The 19053-nt window shown below is 41.8% G+C and overlaps 1 protein-coding gene across 10 annotated transcripts in view; it reads left to right on the plus strand.

Moving 5' to 3' along the window:
- ABCC9 (ATP binding cassette subfamily C member 9) overlaps positions 1 to 19053 on the plus strand; it is a 133373-nt gene that overhangs the window by 82293 nt on the left and 32027 nt on the right. For all 10 annotated transcript variants that reach the window (XM_089769722.1, XM_075898363.2, XM_006121258.5 and 7 more), the window contains 10 exons: positions 602 to 686; positions 1900 to 1980; positions 4085 to 4222; positions 4666 to 4791; positions 5957 to 6053; positions 6716 to 6954; positions 10440 to 10588; positions 11336 to 11405; positions 14654 to 14811; positions 18286 to 18378. In XM_089769722.1, coding sequence (XP_089625848.1) covers positions 602 to 686; positions 1900 to 1980; positions 4085 to 4222; positions 4666 to 4791; positions 5957 to 6053; positions 6716 to 6954; positions 10440 to 10588; positions 11336 to 11405; positions 14654 to 14811; positions 18286 to 18378 — 1236 coding nt within the window. The remainder of the gene's footprint in view (positions 1 to 601; positions 687 to 1899; positions 1981 to 4084; positions 4223 to 4665; positions 4792 to 5956; positions 6054 to 6715; positions 6955 to 10439; positions 10589 to 11335; positions 11406 to 14653; positions 14812 to 18285; positions 18379 to 19053) is intronic.

Below are 19053 nucleotides of genomic sequence, written 5' to 3' on the forward strand. Positions count from 1 at the left end.
ATAAACCTCATTCCACAAGGAATAATGCCTATTCCGAAATAGCTATTTCGAAATAGCTGTAGTATGGACACTCCACTGCTGCTATTTCGAAATAGCTCCTCCTCAGGGCCATTCAAACTAATTACTCCCCAGTGTTCCTGGGGCTCTAAATTGAGTTAGTATATCCACATTAGGGAAGCCTGCTTCAGACTAATTTTGAGACTTCCCTGTAGTGTAGACGTGCTATTTTGAAATAAGCTATTTCACAATATTTCTTTCAGAATAGCTTATTTTGAAATAAGTGTGCAGTGTAGACATACCCTAGAATATGCCATTCAGTTCACTTGATAGCAATTAGCGAGGGACAGATCTCACAAAACACATATAGGCATCATCAGATTCAGAGACCGGTTTCTCAGCTGGTGTAAATTAGCCTTACTTTATTGAAGTCACTAATAAAAATGGCTTTTTGTAAAAGCATCACTTGAATCCCTTTTAAAATTAGCTAAACACTTTTGAACTTCGCCAATAGATTAAGTCTGAGTTTTAGGAGGAGGTTTTTGTTCTATCCATTCTGGTTGCCTTTCCATAATAATAATAATCTTTGTTTTTCCCTTTGCAGATATAAAGCTGTTACGGATGCATGCTCTTTGCAGCCAGACATTGATCTATTACCATTTGGCGATCAGACAGAAATTGGAGAAAGGGTAAATAAAGAGATGGAAGTTTTTATGACAGCCTGGTTTGTGTGATGGATATCACATTTCTAGATTGCACTGAGCTGCAAGCCTGGTAAACATTAGTAATAGTCGTATTTTATTAAGATTTATTATAATTCTATATTAACTTAAACATCATCATAGATATTGATAATAGCTAGCGATCTAAGAATTCCAGCTACTCTGATGTTTGTCAGCAGTACCGTGTGCTCCCTAAGGCATCTTAGCCTAGAATTAAATCTTAGGTACCCAGGTATAAATCTAAGTAACTCTGTTAGCTGCTTAGCTCCGAATCTGGCCCCGTGTGTTTATTCTTTTAGTAAGTGCTGTGGAGCCCCTGCATTCTTTTTGCGATACATCATGGAAAATGAAGTCATTTGGGAGTCTTATATTGTGCAGACTCAAAAAAAAAATCACGGGGAAGGATTCACGCCTGATATAACTCCACTGTGCTCATTTTACGCTGTCGGCTTGATTCTCATTTATGCTGTGGCCACTCTACCTCACTCTTTTAAGGGGGTGCAAATGTAATTTATTCACAACCCAAGCCCCTCTGCACTGCTAGAATAAGGCAAAGTGGACCATAGTATAAATAAGAATGAAGTCCTATGTCTACATTGTACTCAGTAGCACAGAAAAAAAGTCAAGATCTGTGCCACTGACATTAGTCAGTTTTACTTCCAACCTCTTACACTGATACTGTGAACTTAAACATGGTTAAAAACAGTTTTCCTATAAAACCTTTTGAATAGTCCCATCGTGATTTTTATTTTTTAATTCTTTTAAATTTACTAGGGAGAGGGGAAGAGTAGAGAGAGATGTTCTTCCTTGCAGCATTCAGAAGGCTCTTTTGTTCACAATCTTCGATGGTTTCCTGGCATAATTTGATGTCAGTATCATTTGAAACAAACAGCCACAGCCAGTTCTACTCTGCCAGGAGATGAAGTTTATAACTTCTAAAGTTTTTTGTGATTAGCTTATATGAAATTACAATGATAATTACTGTCTCTTTCTCAGGAGGTCATACACTGACTGTGTTTATTTGCCAACAAGACTAGTCTAATAGCCAACATTTTGAAACATTCTAAAAACATTTCATTTGGTGGTTTAAAAAAATACTGGCATTTTTCAATGCCTTGTCATGCACCAATTATTTTGTTTATTCAAATGATCCATTTTTATCACCCATTGTATTCTTTAGGGGATTAACTTAAGTGGAGGCCAGCGGCAGAGAATCTGTGTAGCTCGAGCACTCTATCAAAATACCAACATGGTCTTCTTGGTAAGACTTCTTAAAAATATGAAGTTTGCAAATGTCACAATTAAAAAGTTGTCCTTATAGTTAGCTTTGCTACAGAGAGATATATCTATTTTTAAATCCAGACTGCAGAAACAGGGAAAACGAACAAATGAAATACATAATGATCAGACACAGTGGCAGAACGTATTAGGAGGCTGGTGAAAAATAAATCTGTTATGTAGTTCAATGTAAAAAGACTGGGACAGGATTTGCATACCCATACTTTCGCTGAATAGCACTCTATTACACACATTCCACTGAAATCAAACGGATATTTTGAAGAGTCAGGGTATTGCAATTTAGCCCTTCATGGGTGTCACGGGGCGTGTTCCCCACAGTAAAAATTCCCTATGGGTCCACTTATTGGGATCTCGTGGCCCAATGGCTGGCATTTGAGTTTCCGACGCCCCCCTGTAGGAGTCAATATGGCCCTGCGGATCAGGCTTTGCAGCGGGCCTCTCTATAGGGGTAAATACAGCCCTGAGGCCAAGTCCTTGTGGTGCCCGCCCTAAAAGGGTCAATACAGCTCCACGGCCCAGTTTCCAAAGCAGACTCCTCTCTTGGGGTGAATATGGCCCTGCAGCCTAGTCCTTGTGATGCCAACCTAATCAGGGTCAATATGGCTCTGCGGCTCAGTCTCTAGCGTAGGCCTCTCTCTTGGGGTAAATATGGCCCTGCTGCCTAATCCTTGTGGTGCTCCCCTGTTGGGATAAGTAGGGCCCTGAAGCCTAGTCCACAGGCTTCAGGGGCTACCTCTGCTTCGGAGCCCTACCGAGGGAGGGGTAGGGGGACCTGGGCCCTCCCACTCCACCGGGTCCCAGCCCAGGGTCCTATGGCCAATGGCTCGGGCCTGTGCTTGCTCAGCGGGGGGTCCCTCTCCGCAACACGCTGAGCACTCGAGGTTTCAGTTCCCCGCCTGAGCCCCTTCCTACCACCACCACCCCCCACGCGCGTCTCTCCACTGCCGCACCCCCTGCCCATCTCCGGGGCCAGGGCTCTCGCTGGGGCCACGGCGATGGTGGTTGCTACTGGGGCTCTCGTGGCTGCTTTGTCAGGTCTGTCTGCATTGGCTCCTCCCGCTCCAGAGCTGGCTCTGCAGGTCCTTCCTCTTTGGCGGTCAGCCCTGAGTGAACTGCCTCAGGGCCTCTTATACCTCTGCTCACCAGGGAGCATGCCCGGCAAGGCCGTGGGGGAGGGACACTTTCAGCCAGCTGGGCCCAGCCCACAGTCTGTTCTACAGTGTGGGCCGAGGTACTCCGTCACAGTGGGGAATAAATGGATTTAAGGTTTATCAATGGGATACACGGCCTTTCACTTCTCTGACACTAATCCCAATTCATTCCATGTTAAAAGTTTCTGGAAGTCATCACCAATGTGATGGCTGTGTGATTCCTATGCAAAATAAATTGGTGGACTCATCTTAGCTCTTTGAGGAACAAGTGTTCACATAAAATAGCTTACCAACACAATTGTCATCCTTGCACAGTGTGTGGAGAGAGGCCAATGATTGGAAACTTAACTACCTTACAATACATGCTTCTCACCCTTACAGGTACAATCTCCAGGTTGTGTATTAATGAGTGAGCTTTGGGGGAAGCTTGCCTTTGCACTGACTCTGCTGTATCTCTTCTGTTGAGATGGGCTCTTTCTGTTGAATGTGGATCTGGATTTCCCCAAATTTCAGGGGAGGGTTTCAGATCCTCTCTAGTTTCCAAGACTTCCAATCTGGGACCAGCACCAAAATGACTCAGAAATAGAATGTAAGAACAGCCATACTGGGTCAGATCAAAGGTCCCTGTAGCCCAGTATCCAACAATAGCTAGTGTCAGGTGTTTTAGAGGGAAAACCAAAAAGGAACATCTGAGTGGTTTATTACAGGCCAAAGAGTAAAGGGGTTTCCTTTCTTATTGTGTTCCACTTAAGCCCTTTCACTAAAGGTGGTAAATATTAGCATTAGTGCAACAGATGGCACTTTAGTAATTGCAGCTGTTTGCTTTTGTAGAATAGGTGAAATGTTTAAAAGAATTACATAAATTATCCCTGGTTCATACCCCTCTGGCACAACTTTTCTTTTATCCAATTGCAGGATGATCCATTCTCTGCACTGGACATTCACTTAAGTGATCATTTGATGCAGGAAGGTATCTTGAAGTTCCTCCAAGAAGACAAAAGGACACTTGTTCTAGTGACACATAAATTACAATATCTGCCACATGCAGATTGGGTAAGAGAGGAGCCACCACTTGCCAGTTTGTCATATTGTAATAGCTGTAGTCCCCTGGGAGAAATGTGGTTGAAGCCAGATCTGTAGTGCTTATAATGATTGTTATGATAAGAGCCATCCCACCGTCTGTTCTTGCAGTGGGCATGAAGCTCCTACTCCACATTCTACTTGTATGTCTACAACACAGACTGGCATGGAATAAAAGCATTTTATTTGAACTTTTCCTCCATTTAACCACGACAAGTAATTGACACATAACTTAAAAATCAGAGTTGTTTACGATTTTGATGTGCAGCCATTGGGCAAAATGAACATGAACACTGAAAATTAGCCAAGTGGTGAGTTATAGCTTGTTCACCTGGAGATCTGCTGCATAGTCTCAAATGCAGTGATTATGTCACATTGCTGAGTAGACGACCTATTGAGAAACCTCCTTTCTCTAGATCATAGCTATGAAGGATGGTTATGTGCTCAGAGAAGGGACATTGAAAGACATCCAGACCAAAGATGTTGAACTGTATGAGCACTGGAAAACTCTGATGAATCGCCAAGACCAAGAATTAGAAAAGGTAATTACAAAGAGTGGGGCAACAGAGAATTGTAGGCAATGTATTTCCTCTTGATCCATATTCGAGCCCATTCTAATGGACTTGGGATGGAATTCTTCTCTCAAGCTGATTGATGGGTGAAATCCTGCACATCAGTGGACCTGATGGCAGGATTTTGAGCTCAATGACTTGGTGGTTTTGGCTCTTCTTGGAGCCCAGAAAGGTATTACCTCTCTACCGCAGCAAGAGAGGGCTTTGCTGAAGCTTTGTTTTAGCTCCCTGACACACCTGTCTATTTACCTCATCAATATGCTCCTCAAAGTTCTGCCAAATGATTAAGTCCGCTGTCTCCAAAGAAACACTACACAAGTACTAACATATTAGCCCAGCTGAGGACTCGTTCTTCACCTTAAAACACAGCACTGAGGTGGTTTATAGTTAAATTAACCCTAAGTTTATTAATAAAATTCTTGGTTCTGGACCTCTAATACTTCTGTTATTCTGGACTTCTAATACTTCTATTCTTGGATCTGGACTTCTAATACTCCTATCATCTGAAGAAGTGGGTTGTGCCCATGAAAGCTCATGCTAACATCTACATGTTTTGTTAGTCTTTAAGGTGCTATTAGACTATTTGTTGTTTTTAAGTATATCCTGTTACATACTAACTCAGCTACCCCTCTGAAGTTTATTAATAAAGAACATAGATTTAAATGATACTAAGCAAGAGTAATAGAGAGAGAATTAGTTACAAATAAAACAAAGTAAAACATGTTTTCTAGAATCTCAACTATAACTGATTGCCATGCTGGTCTCAGGCAATTTCTCATCTACAGTCAGTTCTCAGCATCTTCAACTCATATGGCTAAAGAAATCCATTTTCACATATTTCAAGAGTGCTGTCCTCTTTTGACCCTTCAGTGATAGTTAGCTAGGAGGCTCTCTTCATTTTTTTCATAGTCCAGCAAATTTTTGAAATGTGTTCTTTTGAAATGTAACCCCAGGTGTCATTTTCTCTCCTGCTGCTTGTGCTCCAGGAAACTGATGTGACCTTGCACTTCCCTCAGTTTGATTTTTTGGTGGACTCAGATGCAAATGAACTTCTACTGTCCCTGGCATCACTTTGCTTATACTAAAATAAGGTACTAACAGTAGATTGACCTGTCATGTTAATATAATGTTACAGGATATGGAAACTGACCAGACTACTTTGGAAAGAAAAACTCTCCGAAGAGCAATGTACCCAAGAGAATCTAAAGCACAACTGGAGGATGAGGATGAAGGTACAGTATATCTTTTCACACCGGGTAGATTATCAGCAGGCATCATTCACATGTATTCACATTCTTAATACATTGCTGAATGTCCTTGGAACTGAGATATGAAGATGTTGATGACAGTTACTCAGTTGGGTAATAACAGTGGGAAGTTAAACGGTTTGAGCTATTTAGAATTAAAGCTATTTAATGGATTCTTCATGGAGTTTTCCAAACAAAGTGCAGAAATAAAGACAGAGGAGAGCTAGTCAGAGTGAAGCTAAGTGGGGGTGCAGAACCCAGAGGGGAGCCTTCTGGTCCAGCAAACTCCCTTGTTCAAGACCAGTCAGATCCCAAGTGTGGGAAGTCCAACCTAGAGTTTGATTTCTATGAATGTATCCCATACAGAAGATATAATTTACTGAAACAAATTATTATTAGCAAACTAGAGCTGGTGTAATAAACAGGGTTTATTTTCAAACAATTCAAAAAATGTTGACAAGCTGTAGAGCTGGTTGAAAAAAAGAAGGAAAAGTTATAAAACATGTCAAAAATTGTGGCTGTTTTCATCCAAAATGTCAAATTATCTTCCAAATGGCAATGTTCAAAAAATGTCAACCATCTTGAGTCAAAACATTAATGATCATCAGTGTGGTGCTGATTGCAATTTAACTGTTTTTAAATCACAGAGGAAGAAGAAGAGGAAGAGGATGATGATAATATGTCAACAGTAATGCGACTTAGAACAAAGATGCCTTGGAAAACCTGTTGGAGATATCTTACCTCTGGAGGATTTTTCTTACTGTTTCTTATGATTTTCTCCAAGCTCTTGAAACACTCCGTCATAGTAGCTATAGATTACTGGCTGGCAAGATGGACATCCAGGGACAATGAAACTAAAGCCAGCGATTCCACAGACCAGAAGCAGGTTGGCCATAACTTAAAGCTTGTTAGACAAAAAAGTTCTCAAATAATTGAAAAAGAACCCTCTGTTATCCTAGTAGCCAGTTAGATTTGGAATGTCAGGGTGGTTAAACACTGGAATAAATTGGCTAGGGAGGTTGTGGAATCTCCATCACTGGAGATATTTAAGAACAAGTTGAATGGACATCTATCAGAGATGATCTAGATCAGTGTTTCTCAACCTTTTTTTGCTCATGGCCCCCTTCTGAGCCTTGTTTACCACTGTGGCCCCCATCATAGCTGCTGTTAGTTGGAAAAAAAGGTACATAATTTACCCAATGATCCGTTTTTTTCATGTGGCCCCCTAGAGGTAGGGTGTGGTCCCTGGGGAGCCATATGGCCCACAGTTGAGAACCACTGATCTAGATGGTGCTTCATCCTGCCATGAGGGTAGGGAACTTGACTTGATGATCTCTCAAGGTCCCTTCCAGTTCTAATATTCTATGATTCTATTATTCTAATATAGGTATTATAGCATCAGTTGAACAACAAGATGGGTGAGTTGGTTAATATAATTGAAAAAACAATCTAAATCTTAAGCCAAATGTCAAACTGAAATTAAAAATTGTTTGAGGCTAGAAAAACTTTGGGCCAAATTTTTATAAAATAGAAGCCTTATATGCCAGCAGTTCCCAACCACCAGGCTGTAGCCCACTGGCGGGCCACAGCGTTTCTGGAGGCCGGGGCTGGGATACACTGCCTAGCACCTCCTCTCCTGCTGCAGCTATTGAGAGAAGTGTGTCCTGCCCTGCTTCTCAGCCAAACAGTGCTGGGCAGGGGCAGGAGCACTTCACTGCGTGGTGGGAGGTCTGTGCGGAGCCCAGCACAGCAGCCTTAGAGCAACTGTGACCCAGGCAGCAGTGCTCAGCTGGCAGCTGGGAGGCAGCACAGGGCTAGGTGAGGGAGATGGGTCAGGCACTGGGGACTCTAGGGGTGGGGCTAGTGCTGGGGAGCTCTAGGGGGTTCTAAGAGGCAGGGGGCTGACAGTGGGGGGCACTGGGGCATCTGGGGTAGGGAGCTGGTACCGGGGGGCTCTGGGTGAGGGGCTAATGGTGGGGGAGCTATAGAAGCAGAGCTGGCACTGAGGGGCTCTGGGGACAGGGCTAATATTGGGGCCTACGGTCTGGCACTCGGGGGGACTCTAGGAGGGTTGGATGCATTGGGGCTCTGGAAACTGGAGGCTGGCACTGGGGGGGTCTGATGGTGGGGAGCTTTAATGGGTGAGGGGCTGGCACTGAGGCATTTCGGATGGGGGACTGATACTGGAGGCTCTGAGGGCAGGTGGCTGGCACTGAAGGGGTTGGGTGTAGGGGTCTCTGGGGACAGTGGTTGGCAGTGGGGGGTAGTGGAGGGTGGTGTCTTTAGGGTTAGGGCTGGCACTGAGGGATTCTGGGCTTTTGTCAGACCTGTAAAATTTTATTTGCATATTTGCATATTATTATTATTCTTGGACTGAGCCGTCAATCGACGGATCTCATCTTCTATGACGCTGTTGGTGAGCAACTAAACCAATCCTTGATCAACAGATCTGATTACAGATGTCACATAAAAAGCCGCCAACTGCAGGCACTGTATATTCTTTTCTTGCAATGCCTGGATACGCTGCCTTTTAAAGCAATTAAGAGCCTGTACGATGGTTTGGCACCAAGACAATCTGTCCTGAACCAGAGTTTCCAGATCATTGGGAGATATGCCGCATCACTTCATATTGGCCTTTAAGATGTCTTTATAGTGCTTATAGTGACCACCGAGAGAGCGCTTTCCATGAGCAAGCTGGCCATTGAAGACCATCTTTGGTAGCCGTGTATCATCCATCCCCATAACATGACCAATCCTATTAAACTGTTTGTTCATACGTATTGCTTCCATGCCCATGACACAACACAGCTTAAGAACCTCTGTATTAGGAATTTTGTCCCACCAATTCATGTGGGCAATCTTCCTCAGACAACACATATGGAACTGATCAAGCTTCAAAACATGGTGACAGTATATTGTCCATGACTCCAAGCTGTTACCATTCTGCCAAAAGTTTGAGAATGGGTTTGCCAGTCCCTGGTACAAAAAAGGTTGGGAACCACTGTTATATGCCCTAAATCCATATTTAGCCACACAAATTAATGCCCAGATTTTCAAAAGTGCTGATCACCCAGTAGCTGCTATTGAAATTGGATCGGGCAATGGTTTGGATTGGAGAAGTATCTCAAAGTTCAGATGCTTTTGATAACTTAGTAACAGTTTTCTCATGAGATTTCCAGGACCTCTCATATCCAGCCAGAATCCCAGGACAGATTCTTAGCGGGTCTATAGCTCCTTTACACCAGGGCTATGTCTAGACTGCAGGCTTCTTTCGAAAGAGGCTCTTTCGAAAGCATCTTTCGAAAGAGCCTCTTTCAAAAGATCGCGTCTAGACTGCAGGCGGATCTTTCGAAAGAGAAATCCGCTTTTTCGAAAGAGAGCACCCAGCGAGTCTTTCATTGAAGAACGCCTTCTTTCGAAAGAGGAACTTTCGAAAGAAGGCGTTCTTCCTCGTGAAACGAGGTTTACCGCCATCGAAAGAAAAGCCGCGTTCTTTCGAAATTATTTCGAAAGAACGCGGCTTGAGTCTGGGAAAAAACCCCTGAGTCTGGACACGGCCCAGGTGAGGAGATGCCCCCTAACCTGCAGTGGTGTTAGAAAATTAGCATTGTTTTTTCTTTCTGAAGTTATCTAAGCTCAATTGCTGAAAAATTCTGTTCTACTGCAGTCTGAGTTTTGGGGATCTATACATTTATCCAAATTTCGACAGCTGTCTAAATTCACAAGACTTGGGCCAAATCCTGCAAAGTGCAGAGTATTCTCATTGTACAGGTGTGACTACCTTGCCCTTTCCTGGTTACTCTTTGTGGCCAGTCCACAGTCAGAGCCAGTAAAAATATATATGTAATTGATATAATAATAATCCAAATTTTTAAGTATTTATTTAATAAGTTTAAACTTTCATAAATAAAAGGACAGGTAAAAATATAGCCATGGATATGGAGGTATTGACAACCAATCATCCATGATAATTAAAAAAAACACAGTAAAATACAGAAAAATCTTTATAATATAAATATAATAGGATACTTGGAATGGAGCTCTAGGATCATTATTTGTCACCTAGGACCTTGTAGTATACTCACCTTTAGTTGCAGCAGTGAAGCTAATTCATTAAGCATCCTCCTGAGACAAATTAGGTCCCCAAATTAATCCCCAGTCTAAAAATCTGCTGCACCAAAATATAGTGAATTGCAGGATTGGGGCCATAGGGCGAAAACTCCTTTTTTAATGTTACGAAGAAGATCACATTCACTGAAATGGGCAGTACATGTCCTGTTATTGTTGAACCTTTTGGATTCTGACCCACTGGCTGGTCAGTGCTGTCAGCTGTGGGGATTTCCAAGGTTAACATATTTGTCCTTTTATTAGTCTTATCACGTAGCTGTGTTCAGTGTGCTTTGTGGAGCAGGAATCATCCTTTGCCTCATCACGTCCCTGACTGTGGAATGGATGGGCCTTACAGCAGCCAAGAACCTTCATCACAATCTCCTCAATAAGATCATCCTAGGACCAATCAGGTACCCGCTGTGCAACGCAGTGGCTAGTACTGAAAAGAGCATGGATCATTCCCCTGTTGCCCTCATCTCCTGAGAAATCTAAAAGTTCCAGCTGAAATGCTTAGGAAATTACCCTCTTCATGCTGGAAAACAAGCAATTTTAGTTTCTGCCTACTTTCACCTGAAAGTAATTTCAAGTTACAACGTTTTCAGACACTCTGAAATTCATCTAGGGATTTTGGGGCCATAGAAGTTTCCAAGTATTGTGGAAATTCATCAGTTCCAATGCACAGAGATGGCATTGTGCAGGACGTTACATTCCTTATATGCCAAAGAAACAGGTTCGGCATGAGCTTGGCATAGCCAAGGGTGTGATTGCATACATACAGTAACTGTGGTTCCCTCATAAAAGAGGAGCTGGTAACATGGTGATCTTTCCAGCCCAGGAGTTGAAATCTTAACCCAGGACAGCAAGGGTGGACTTTGCTTGGATCTTTCAAGTTGAGGGAACCAGAGAATGGATAGAGTAATTGAGAGAAAGGAGCTGAACATTTTCAGGGGGTTGTGGGAGAGAGGATTTTAAAGTGTGGGGTTAAAAAAGGCTTTAGATGGCATTCCAAATGTAGGTATAAGGCTAGCATAGATTCTGTGTTTACCAACTGATTCTAGGGGACTAGTTAGACAGTAACCCTAAGTTCTGGCTTACAATCTTTCATCCAGCATCAAGTTCTCTCTTCACATAATTTTTGCTTCTGTTTTGTTCAATAGATTCTTTGACACAACTCCTCTGGGGTTAATTCTAAATCGCTTCTCTGCTGATACAAATATTATTGATCAGGTGAGCACAAAGGTCCATTTATTCCAAAATGTCTTGCCCAATTAATGCTACCAGTTTGGAGAAGAAGTGCACCTTGAGTTACCAGGGAGCCAAATAGCTGGTTACGTGCATCCAGAACAGATGTTCTGATAAACTCTGAACTGTAAAAGATCTTCCAGGCAAAGCACATTTTATGGAAATTATTATTGTTGAGCTCACCAAGATTCAAATATATTCAGGGATACAAGATAAAGCAATGGTATAACTCCCCTGGTTCTTTAGAATTACAGGGTCACATGTTAAGTATTTAAGTAAATTAGGAAGAAAAGAAATTCTAGAAATAATGTTGCAGCTGATAAGATTGTTAATAATGACATAGAAACAGGAGATGTGTTCAGTCAGTACTTCTGTTCTGTATTTAGAAAGTTGGATTTATGTCACATGAGGATGGTGAACTACTTTCCAGGTCACTACTAGGCATAAATTCTACTAGGCACAAATATTTTTAAAGTTGCAGCCCCAAATGACTTGCATCCAAGAGTCTTCAAAGACCTGGCTGAAGATCTTTTTAAGCTGATTGTGTCAATTTCAATAAATTTTGGAATGTCAAAATCCAGAAAAGTGGAATATTGTTAATTTTCTGCTAATATTCAAAAAGGGCTAGCAGCACAACTTGGGTAATTATAGGTTGGATAGCCTGATATTAATGTTTGTACAAAACAATGGCAAAACTGATAGGAGATTCAAGCAGAGCTTAAATTCTCATAGATTATTTCCCAGTGCTGCCTCCCCCCCTCCCCCCCCAAAAAGTCAGGGCTACGAATTTCAGCTGCAGGATATCTAAGGGTTTTAGCCCTTCATGGGGGGAGGGAAGTAACAGGGGTTGGAACTTCTACCCTGTGGCAGGCGCTGGGGATCCCACAAATTTGAAAATGCTCCACTCTAGTGGGCTCCCTCTGAATTTAAGCCTTGGATTCAAGTGATAAAGAATTGAGAGACAGGGATATAATTAATCCCACTTAATAAGGATTGATGGAAAATTGGTCTTGGCTACCTGATTTCACTCTTTCATGTGATTAGAAGCTTGGTTTATAAAAGTAACAGCATATCTACAATAGACTTTTGTAAGGCATTTAACAGAGTACAGCATGACATTCTGCTTAAAAATTAGCTCTATACAATATCCATAAAATTCCCATTAAATGGAGGAAGAAGTGGTTAACTGATAACTCAAAAAGTAGTTGTCATTGGAGCACAGGCGATGGAAGCATAACTTCCAGGAGGCCTAGGTGGGAAGCTGTTGCAGCCCCTGGCTTTTAGAGGTTTCTGTCATATTCAGGGTTATGGTTTGCTTTAATGGCTCTCAGAGCTCCCAGTATACAAATTGTTCCAGCACCCCTGCTATAGGGAATCATCACTTAATGGGGCTGGTTGGGGTGTGATTCTGCTGAGATTAGCACTGGACCTAACACCTCTGAACGTTGTCCTCAATGATACAGAAGTAATTATAAAATAGCTGCGGATCAAATTTGCATATTACACAAAGACTGGCAGAGTGGTATGTAATGAGAACAGGGCAGTCCACACAGGGATCCTCATCACAGGGTAAACCCAGCCCATTCAAACAAAATGCTTTTTTAATACAGCAACTGCAACATTGTATATTTAGGAACAAGAAATGCTAGCCATCCCTATAAAATGGGACAACTATATCCTGGAAAGCAATGATTCTGGAAAGGACATAGGGGGCTTAGTGGAGAAGCAATTCAACATCACCTGCCAATGTGATTCTGTGGCTAAAACGGCTACTGTGATTTTTGGATGCGTAAATCAGGGAGAAATTAATAGGAAGAAGTGTGTGGGGGGGGGGGGCGGGTCTGTGTATGGCAGTGGTGAGCAATGCTGTACTACTAGCAGAGAAGGGAAGCAAACAAACCAATAGCTGGAAGCTGAAACCAAACAAATTCAAAGGAGAGATTAGGCACAATAGTTTAACAGGAAAAGTTAACAACTGCTGGAATAATCTAACAAGGAAAGAGGGGGATTCTCTATCTTTTGGTACAGAAGCTGGAAATAGAGCTGGCTTGAAGTGGTTTCCATCATGCACAGGGTTTATAGTTTGGTCCAATGACTCTCAGCACCCTCACTATCCAAATTGTTCTCCCCCCTGTCTCTTGGGCTACGTGTACACTGTACCGTTTTGCGTAAGAAATATGCAAATGAGGTGAAGCGTGGAATATTGCCGTGCCTCATTTGCATAATTAATGAGCAGCCGCTTTTTGTGCAAGAGGCTTTTGCGTGAAAAGGAGCCGTCTACATGGAAAAGAGTTGTTCTTTCTTAAAATTTTTTGGAAGAACAGCTCTTGCGCAAGAGGGGGCTTTTGTACAAAAGCCTCTTGTGCAAAAAGCAGCCGCTCATTAATTATGCAAATGAGGCATGGTGATAGTCCATGCTTTGACTCATTTGCATATTTCTTACACAAAACAGTGCAGTGTACACATAGCCCAAGAGACAGGGGCATATTTCTTTCACAAAACAGAGCAGTATAGACATAGCCTTGGTGTTTCAAATCATGACTGAATGCCTCCTGGAAGTTATGCTTTAGTCATACTCAGATCAGTGGACTCAAAACAGGGGTAACATTTAATGGCCTGTGATATGCAGAAGGTCAGACTAGGTAATCTATTGGCCCCTTCTGGCCTTAAACTTTATGAATCTATATAAGATTAAAGTGTGTAATAGTGAAGTAAGAACACATTTCGAAAGAAGAGTTGTTTGCAGCGCTTCCACTACGTCTGAGAACTAAGCTGCTTGGATAATAAATGTTTCTGAATGGTTTATCAAGGGGCATATGTACGAAGAAGAGTGATTGCAGGGTTCTCAGAAAAGGATACCATATATGGGGCAATAGGGGAAATCAAAAGTATTATTAAATTATCTAAGATGTCTCAGAAGAACAATTCCCTTACTTGTTTCATAATGAGGGGAAGTGACTGCCTGTTTCTCCATGATCCTGGGAGGTATTGAGCATTAGCAAATCCCCAGTGGTCCTAATTCTGGCCATTGATACCCCTGTTCACTGGCTCTGGGCTCACAGAAACAGAAAAACCCTTGAGAATTCCCTTGGCATAAAGAGGGCTCCCAGTGGTGAAGGGACAGCAGAAAGGCCGTAGACCAGCCCATCTCTTCGCCTCACACATGGAGGGTATATCATTGCCATATTGCTGAGGTCTGTCTAATACATATTTTTATCTTATGTTTGGAATAGCACATTCCCCCTACTCTGGAGTCTCTTACCCGGTCCACTCTGCTCTGCCTGTCTGCTATTGGAATGATTTCATACGCCACTCCGTGGTTCCTTGTTACTCTTGTACCCCTTGGGGTAGCTTTTTACTTCATCCAGAAATACTTCAGAGTGGCTTCCAAGTAAGTATTTATGGTTTGTGCTAAAATACAAACTAGAGCTAGTCAAGAATGGAAAATAATTTTCTTGGTAAATTCCACAGGCACATTCTTCTGTTTTTCACTGAAGTGTTCAACATTTTTCAACTTGTGACAGAGATGATTGAAAAATGGAAAAACCGACCAGAGAAAACCTTGTCTACTTTTCAGCAACAATTCCTACATTTCAAAAATGTTGACTGTCTGTAAAGATTAGGCTTTTTGAGGGGATCAGAATTTTCTAAAATTACTCTTGCTTGGAGAACTGAATTGCTCAGGAGATTGGTAATCAATTGTGAAATGTTTTCAGTTCAGGTCAAGGTTTATGAACTTTAGTGGGGCAGTATGGGGAAAGTTTGAACTGCTGCTGTGCATATTGTAACTGTTTTGTTGGTAAACACAGACATTTCATATTGAGAGCTGGAACAACCTCTTTCAGTGGCAAAACTCTTTTATTAACATAATTTGGAGTCAATAGCTCCCACTAAAATCAGAGGATCAGTATTTGCCTCAAAGTTATCCATAACAAAAACAGATAATAACTTGTATTAATTATATTTTCTTCCACTTTCATCAGCACATGAGTTTTCTAGGAGAATTATCAATATGAAAATGTTGATAGCAAAAATTTGAATCAGGGTAAATTTATTATTCAAAAGCAGTTTGATAAATTTCCATTCCATGCTGCAGCAATGTTCTCCTTCCCCTACCAGTTTTCCAAAGCAAAGTTGCAAAGGGCAGTAAAATAGGTCTTGTGAAGATAGTGTGATCTAATAGGTAGAGCTCTTGACTGGGCCACTGGAGACTTGGCTTCCATTTCTAACTCTGCCATTGACTTATTGTATGAGTGTGAAGTAGTCTCTTGATCGCTCTGTGTTCATTTTCTCCTTTGTCCGTCTTATTTTAATTAAACTCTTCAGGGCCAGAGCTGTCACTCACTGTGGCTACGTCTAGACTGGCATGATTTTCTGGAAATGCTTTTAACCGAAAAGTTTTCCGTTAAAAGCATTTTCAGAACAGAGAGTCTAGATTGGCAGGACGCTTTTCCACAAAAGCACTTTTTGTGGAAAAGCGTCCGTGACAATCTAGACGTGCTTTTCCACAAAAAAACCCCGATCGCGAAAATGGCGATTGGGGCTTTTTTGCGGAAAACAAATCTGAGCTGTCTACACTGGCCCTTTTGCGCAAAAGGACTTTTGCCAGAACAGGAGCAGCATAGTATTTCTGCAAGAACACTGACAATCTTACATGAGATCGTCAGTGCTTTTGCGGAAATTCAAGCGGCCAGTGTAGACAGCTGGCAAGTTTTTCGGAAAAGTGGCTGATTTTCCGGAAAATCTAGCCAGTCTAGACACAGCCTGTGTGTTTGTACCGTGTCCATAATAATTTATCATGGAACTTAATAGCAACCTTAGTTACCGAGAGAGTACTACTTCCCCAGCCTCTTTAAAGATTCCAATAAATTCAAATGGAATTCTTAGCTGAGAAGCACAAGAAAATTGGTGGTAATGGGGGTATCAAATTAGTATATTACATCATAGCATAGAAAGATATGACTCTGCCATTCCTACCCCAAAAATAAAGCAATGGATTAAGTGGTATCTGCATATATGGTACATATCCATTTCAAAGCTCTCTCAAAGTTTTCTATAGGAGAGCAACACATATTCTGGTCCAGATTTCCAATACTGAGTGCATCCAATTTTCCTGCATGCACTACTGGGTTGTGGACAAGCTGGTGAGATGTTACATTGAAGGTGCAGTTGGTTCAGGGCTGGCCTTACCATGAGGCGAACTAAGGCGGCTGCCTCAGGTGCCAGACTGTGGGGGGGCACCACTAGGACCCAGAGTGTAGAAGATTGTGTCTGCTGTTGAACAAGGCATTTTAAGTTGTTAGTTCTCCTTTATTGGGGTAGGTAGCAAAGCAGTACCATGAGAGAAGTAGAACAGGAAGAAAGAAGAATTGAGACCTTTCAAAATTTTGGCCCAAGCAAGGGGGCATGGGTGCATCATTTGAGCTCCCCACCTCAGGAGCCAACATGTTGTGGGTTGGCCCTGAGATGGTTGTTGTTCAAGTAACTATACATTCTTTTTCATATACACTCTTCAAACTTTCGGTGAGCAAGAGACATTTTTTATTATATACTTTGAACTCCATTTAATCCCTAGTTATAAGATCTATTTTCTTGCACTGAATGATAGAAACTAGGCTGGAGGAATACAATTGTATCTGTAAAAGTCATTTATGTGAACCCATGAGGGAATAGCTTGAGTGTACATTCACACTATCCAGGCACATAACCTCAATTAACTTTTAGAAACACAAATATTTACAGCATTTCCTGTAACACATTCACCCCTTATAATGTTTTCCACTACGTCCTCCCAACATTTACATTATATTTTCCATCATAAATTGGTCATACTGGAGCATACTGCCCCTATGTCTGAGCAAACATTCTTGTTGCAAGAGTTTGGATTTATAGGCCTATATCATAAAATGGATTAGCTGAGTGGATTATAACTTAATGATTGATTGAGGAAAGCTGAACAACTAATGATGAGGGCTTTAATGTTATAGAAATGCCCTATATGTGTCAATTCAAATCAGTGCTAGAATAAACAAATCTATATCCTGCATTGTTTTTCATGTTCAATAGATAGCAGTAATACCAAACATAATACGGCATTTCTGAAGAATTATTGGCTAGTGGGTGTGGATTCTTACAGATGAATAGCCCAGTGTAATTTATCAGAAGCATATGCATCTGACTTAATTTTAGGAGAGGCTTCAAGATTCAGGTTCAATGATTAATCAGACTTAAAACAAGACTATGAGTTTGAATTCTATGGCATCATAATCTCACAAACTTCTCTCATGAGAATTTCATGAATCACCAAGATTTCTACCATCTTGAATGATGGAGCTATCATGACACTAGCCATTTCTGTGAAATTTTCACGGAAGCGAAATTGGAGTGGGAATTTTGGATTTGACCTCAAACTAGAATGATGATAGTTTAAATCCAGGATTTCCCCCAAAATTCTAATGAACAGGTGTGAGATTTTTGTGGCAGCCCTTTAGTATAAATATAAGGTTGTATATCCTGATAAAAATGTGCACAATAAAAAAAACCCTACACTAACATATCCATAAAAAATACTTGCATTTCATTTGCTTCTTGGGCCTAAGCAATGTTCCCTCTAATCTTTTCCATTCATGTGTAGATTTTTTCCATCTATGTGAGGAATAAAATTTTATGTGCGCTGAAGCATATGCGAATGTGCACCACCAACAGAAACAAAAAACTTAGCTTTGGGTATGCTGCTGATTATAATCAGTTGTGTGGCATTTGAATTTCTCCTGAATGGCCACACAAGTGCACAGCTTACAAGGAGCACTGATCCTGACCCATTCTAGCTCTCACACACCTCTTGTTTTGTTTCTCTCGATCACAGGGATCTGCAGGAGCTTGATGACAGCACCCAACTACCTTTACTCTGTCACTTCTCAGAAACAGCTGAAGGCCTCACTACCATCAGAGCATTTAGGTTTGTAAACATGTACTTCCTGTTTGTTGTCTACTCCCTCAGAGTGGTGCATAAGTCTTGCAAATAAAGCAGGCTTCTTTACGCAGGGACACCCAGGAAAATTAATATGAATTAATGAAAGATGTGGATTTAGAGAGGATTAGTTAAACTTAATTAAAACCTTGTGTGGACACTCTTACTCAGAATTAAAGTGGTCTTAATTTGATTCAGCCTAATTCAGTTTGAAATTGAATTAAACTAATAATGTTGAAAATTAATTTGGATGAATTTTACTGAGTGTCCCTGTGTAGACAAGCCTTAAGTATTTATATGACTCCCATTAACTGAGCACTTCACACTCTTTAATGTGTTAAAGACTCCTGCAAGGTAGGGAAGTATTACAGGGTGGACCTTCTTGGTCCAGAACCCTTGGGACCTAAGTGGTTCCAAACCAGGGATATTTCCGGAGATCCCTCGCAGCCATCAGCCCCACTCCAGAGCACCAGCCCCAGCCACTGGGCTCCACTGCTGGCCCTGGCTGGGGCTGCACTCCCCTCCACCAGCCCCACTGCTGCCAGCCCCACTGCCGCCAGTCTCGAGCAAGGCTGCGCTCCCAGCCTCTGGCCCCATTGCGACAAGCTGTGGCTTGCGCTTCTAACCCTGGTCACCCCCACTCGCAGCTAGGCTCTCTGGTCC

Source organism: Pelodiscus sinensis, chromosome 1 (genome assembly GCF_052426305.1).
Source record: "Pelodiscus sinensis isolate ZL-2025 chromosome 1, ASM5242630v1, whole genome shotgun sequence".
NCBI lineage: Eukaryota > Metazoa > Chordata > Testudines > Trionychidae > Pelodiscus > Pelodiscus sinensis.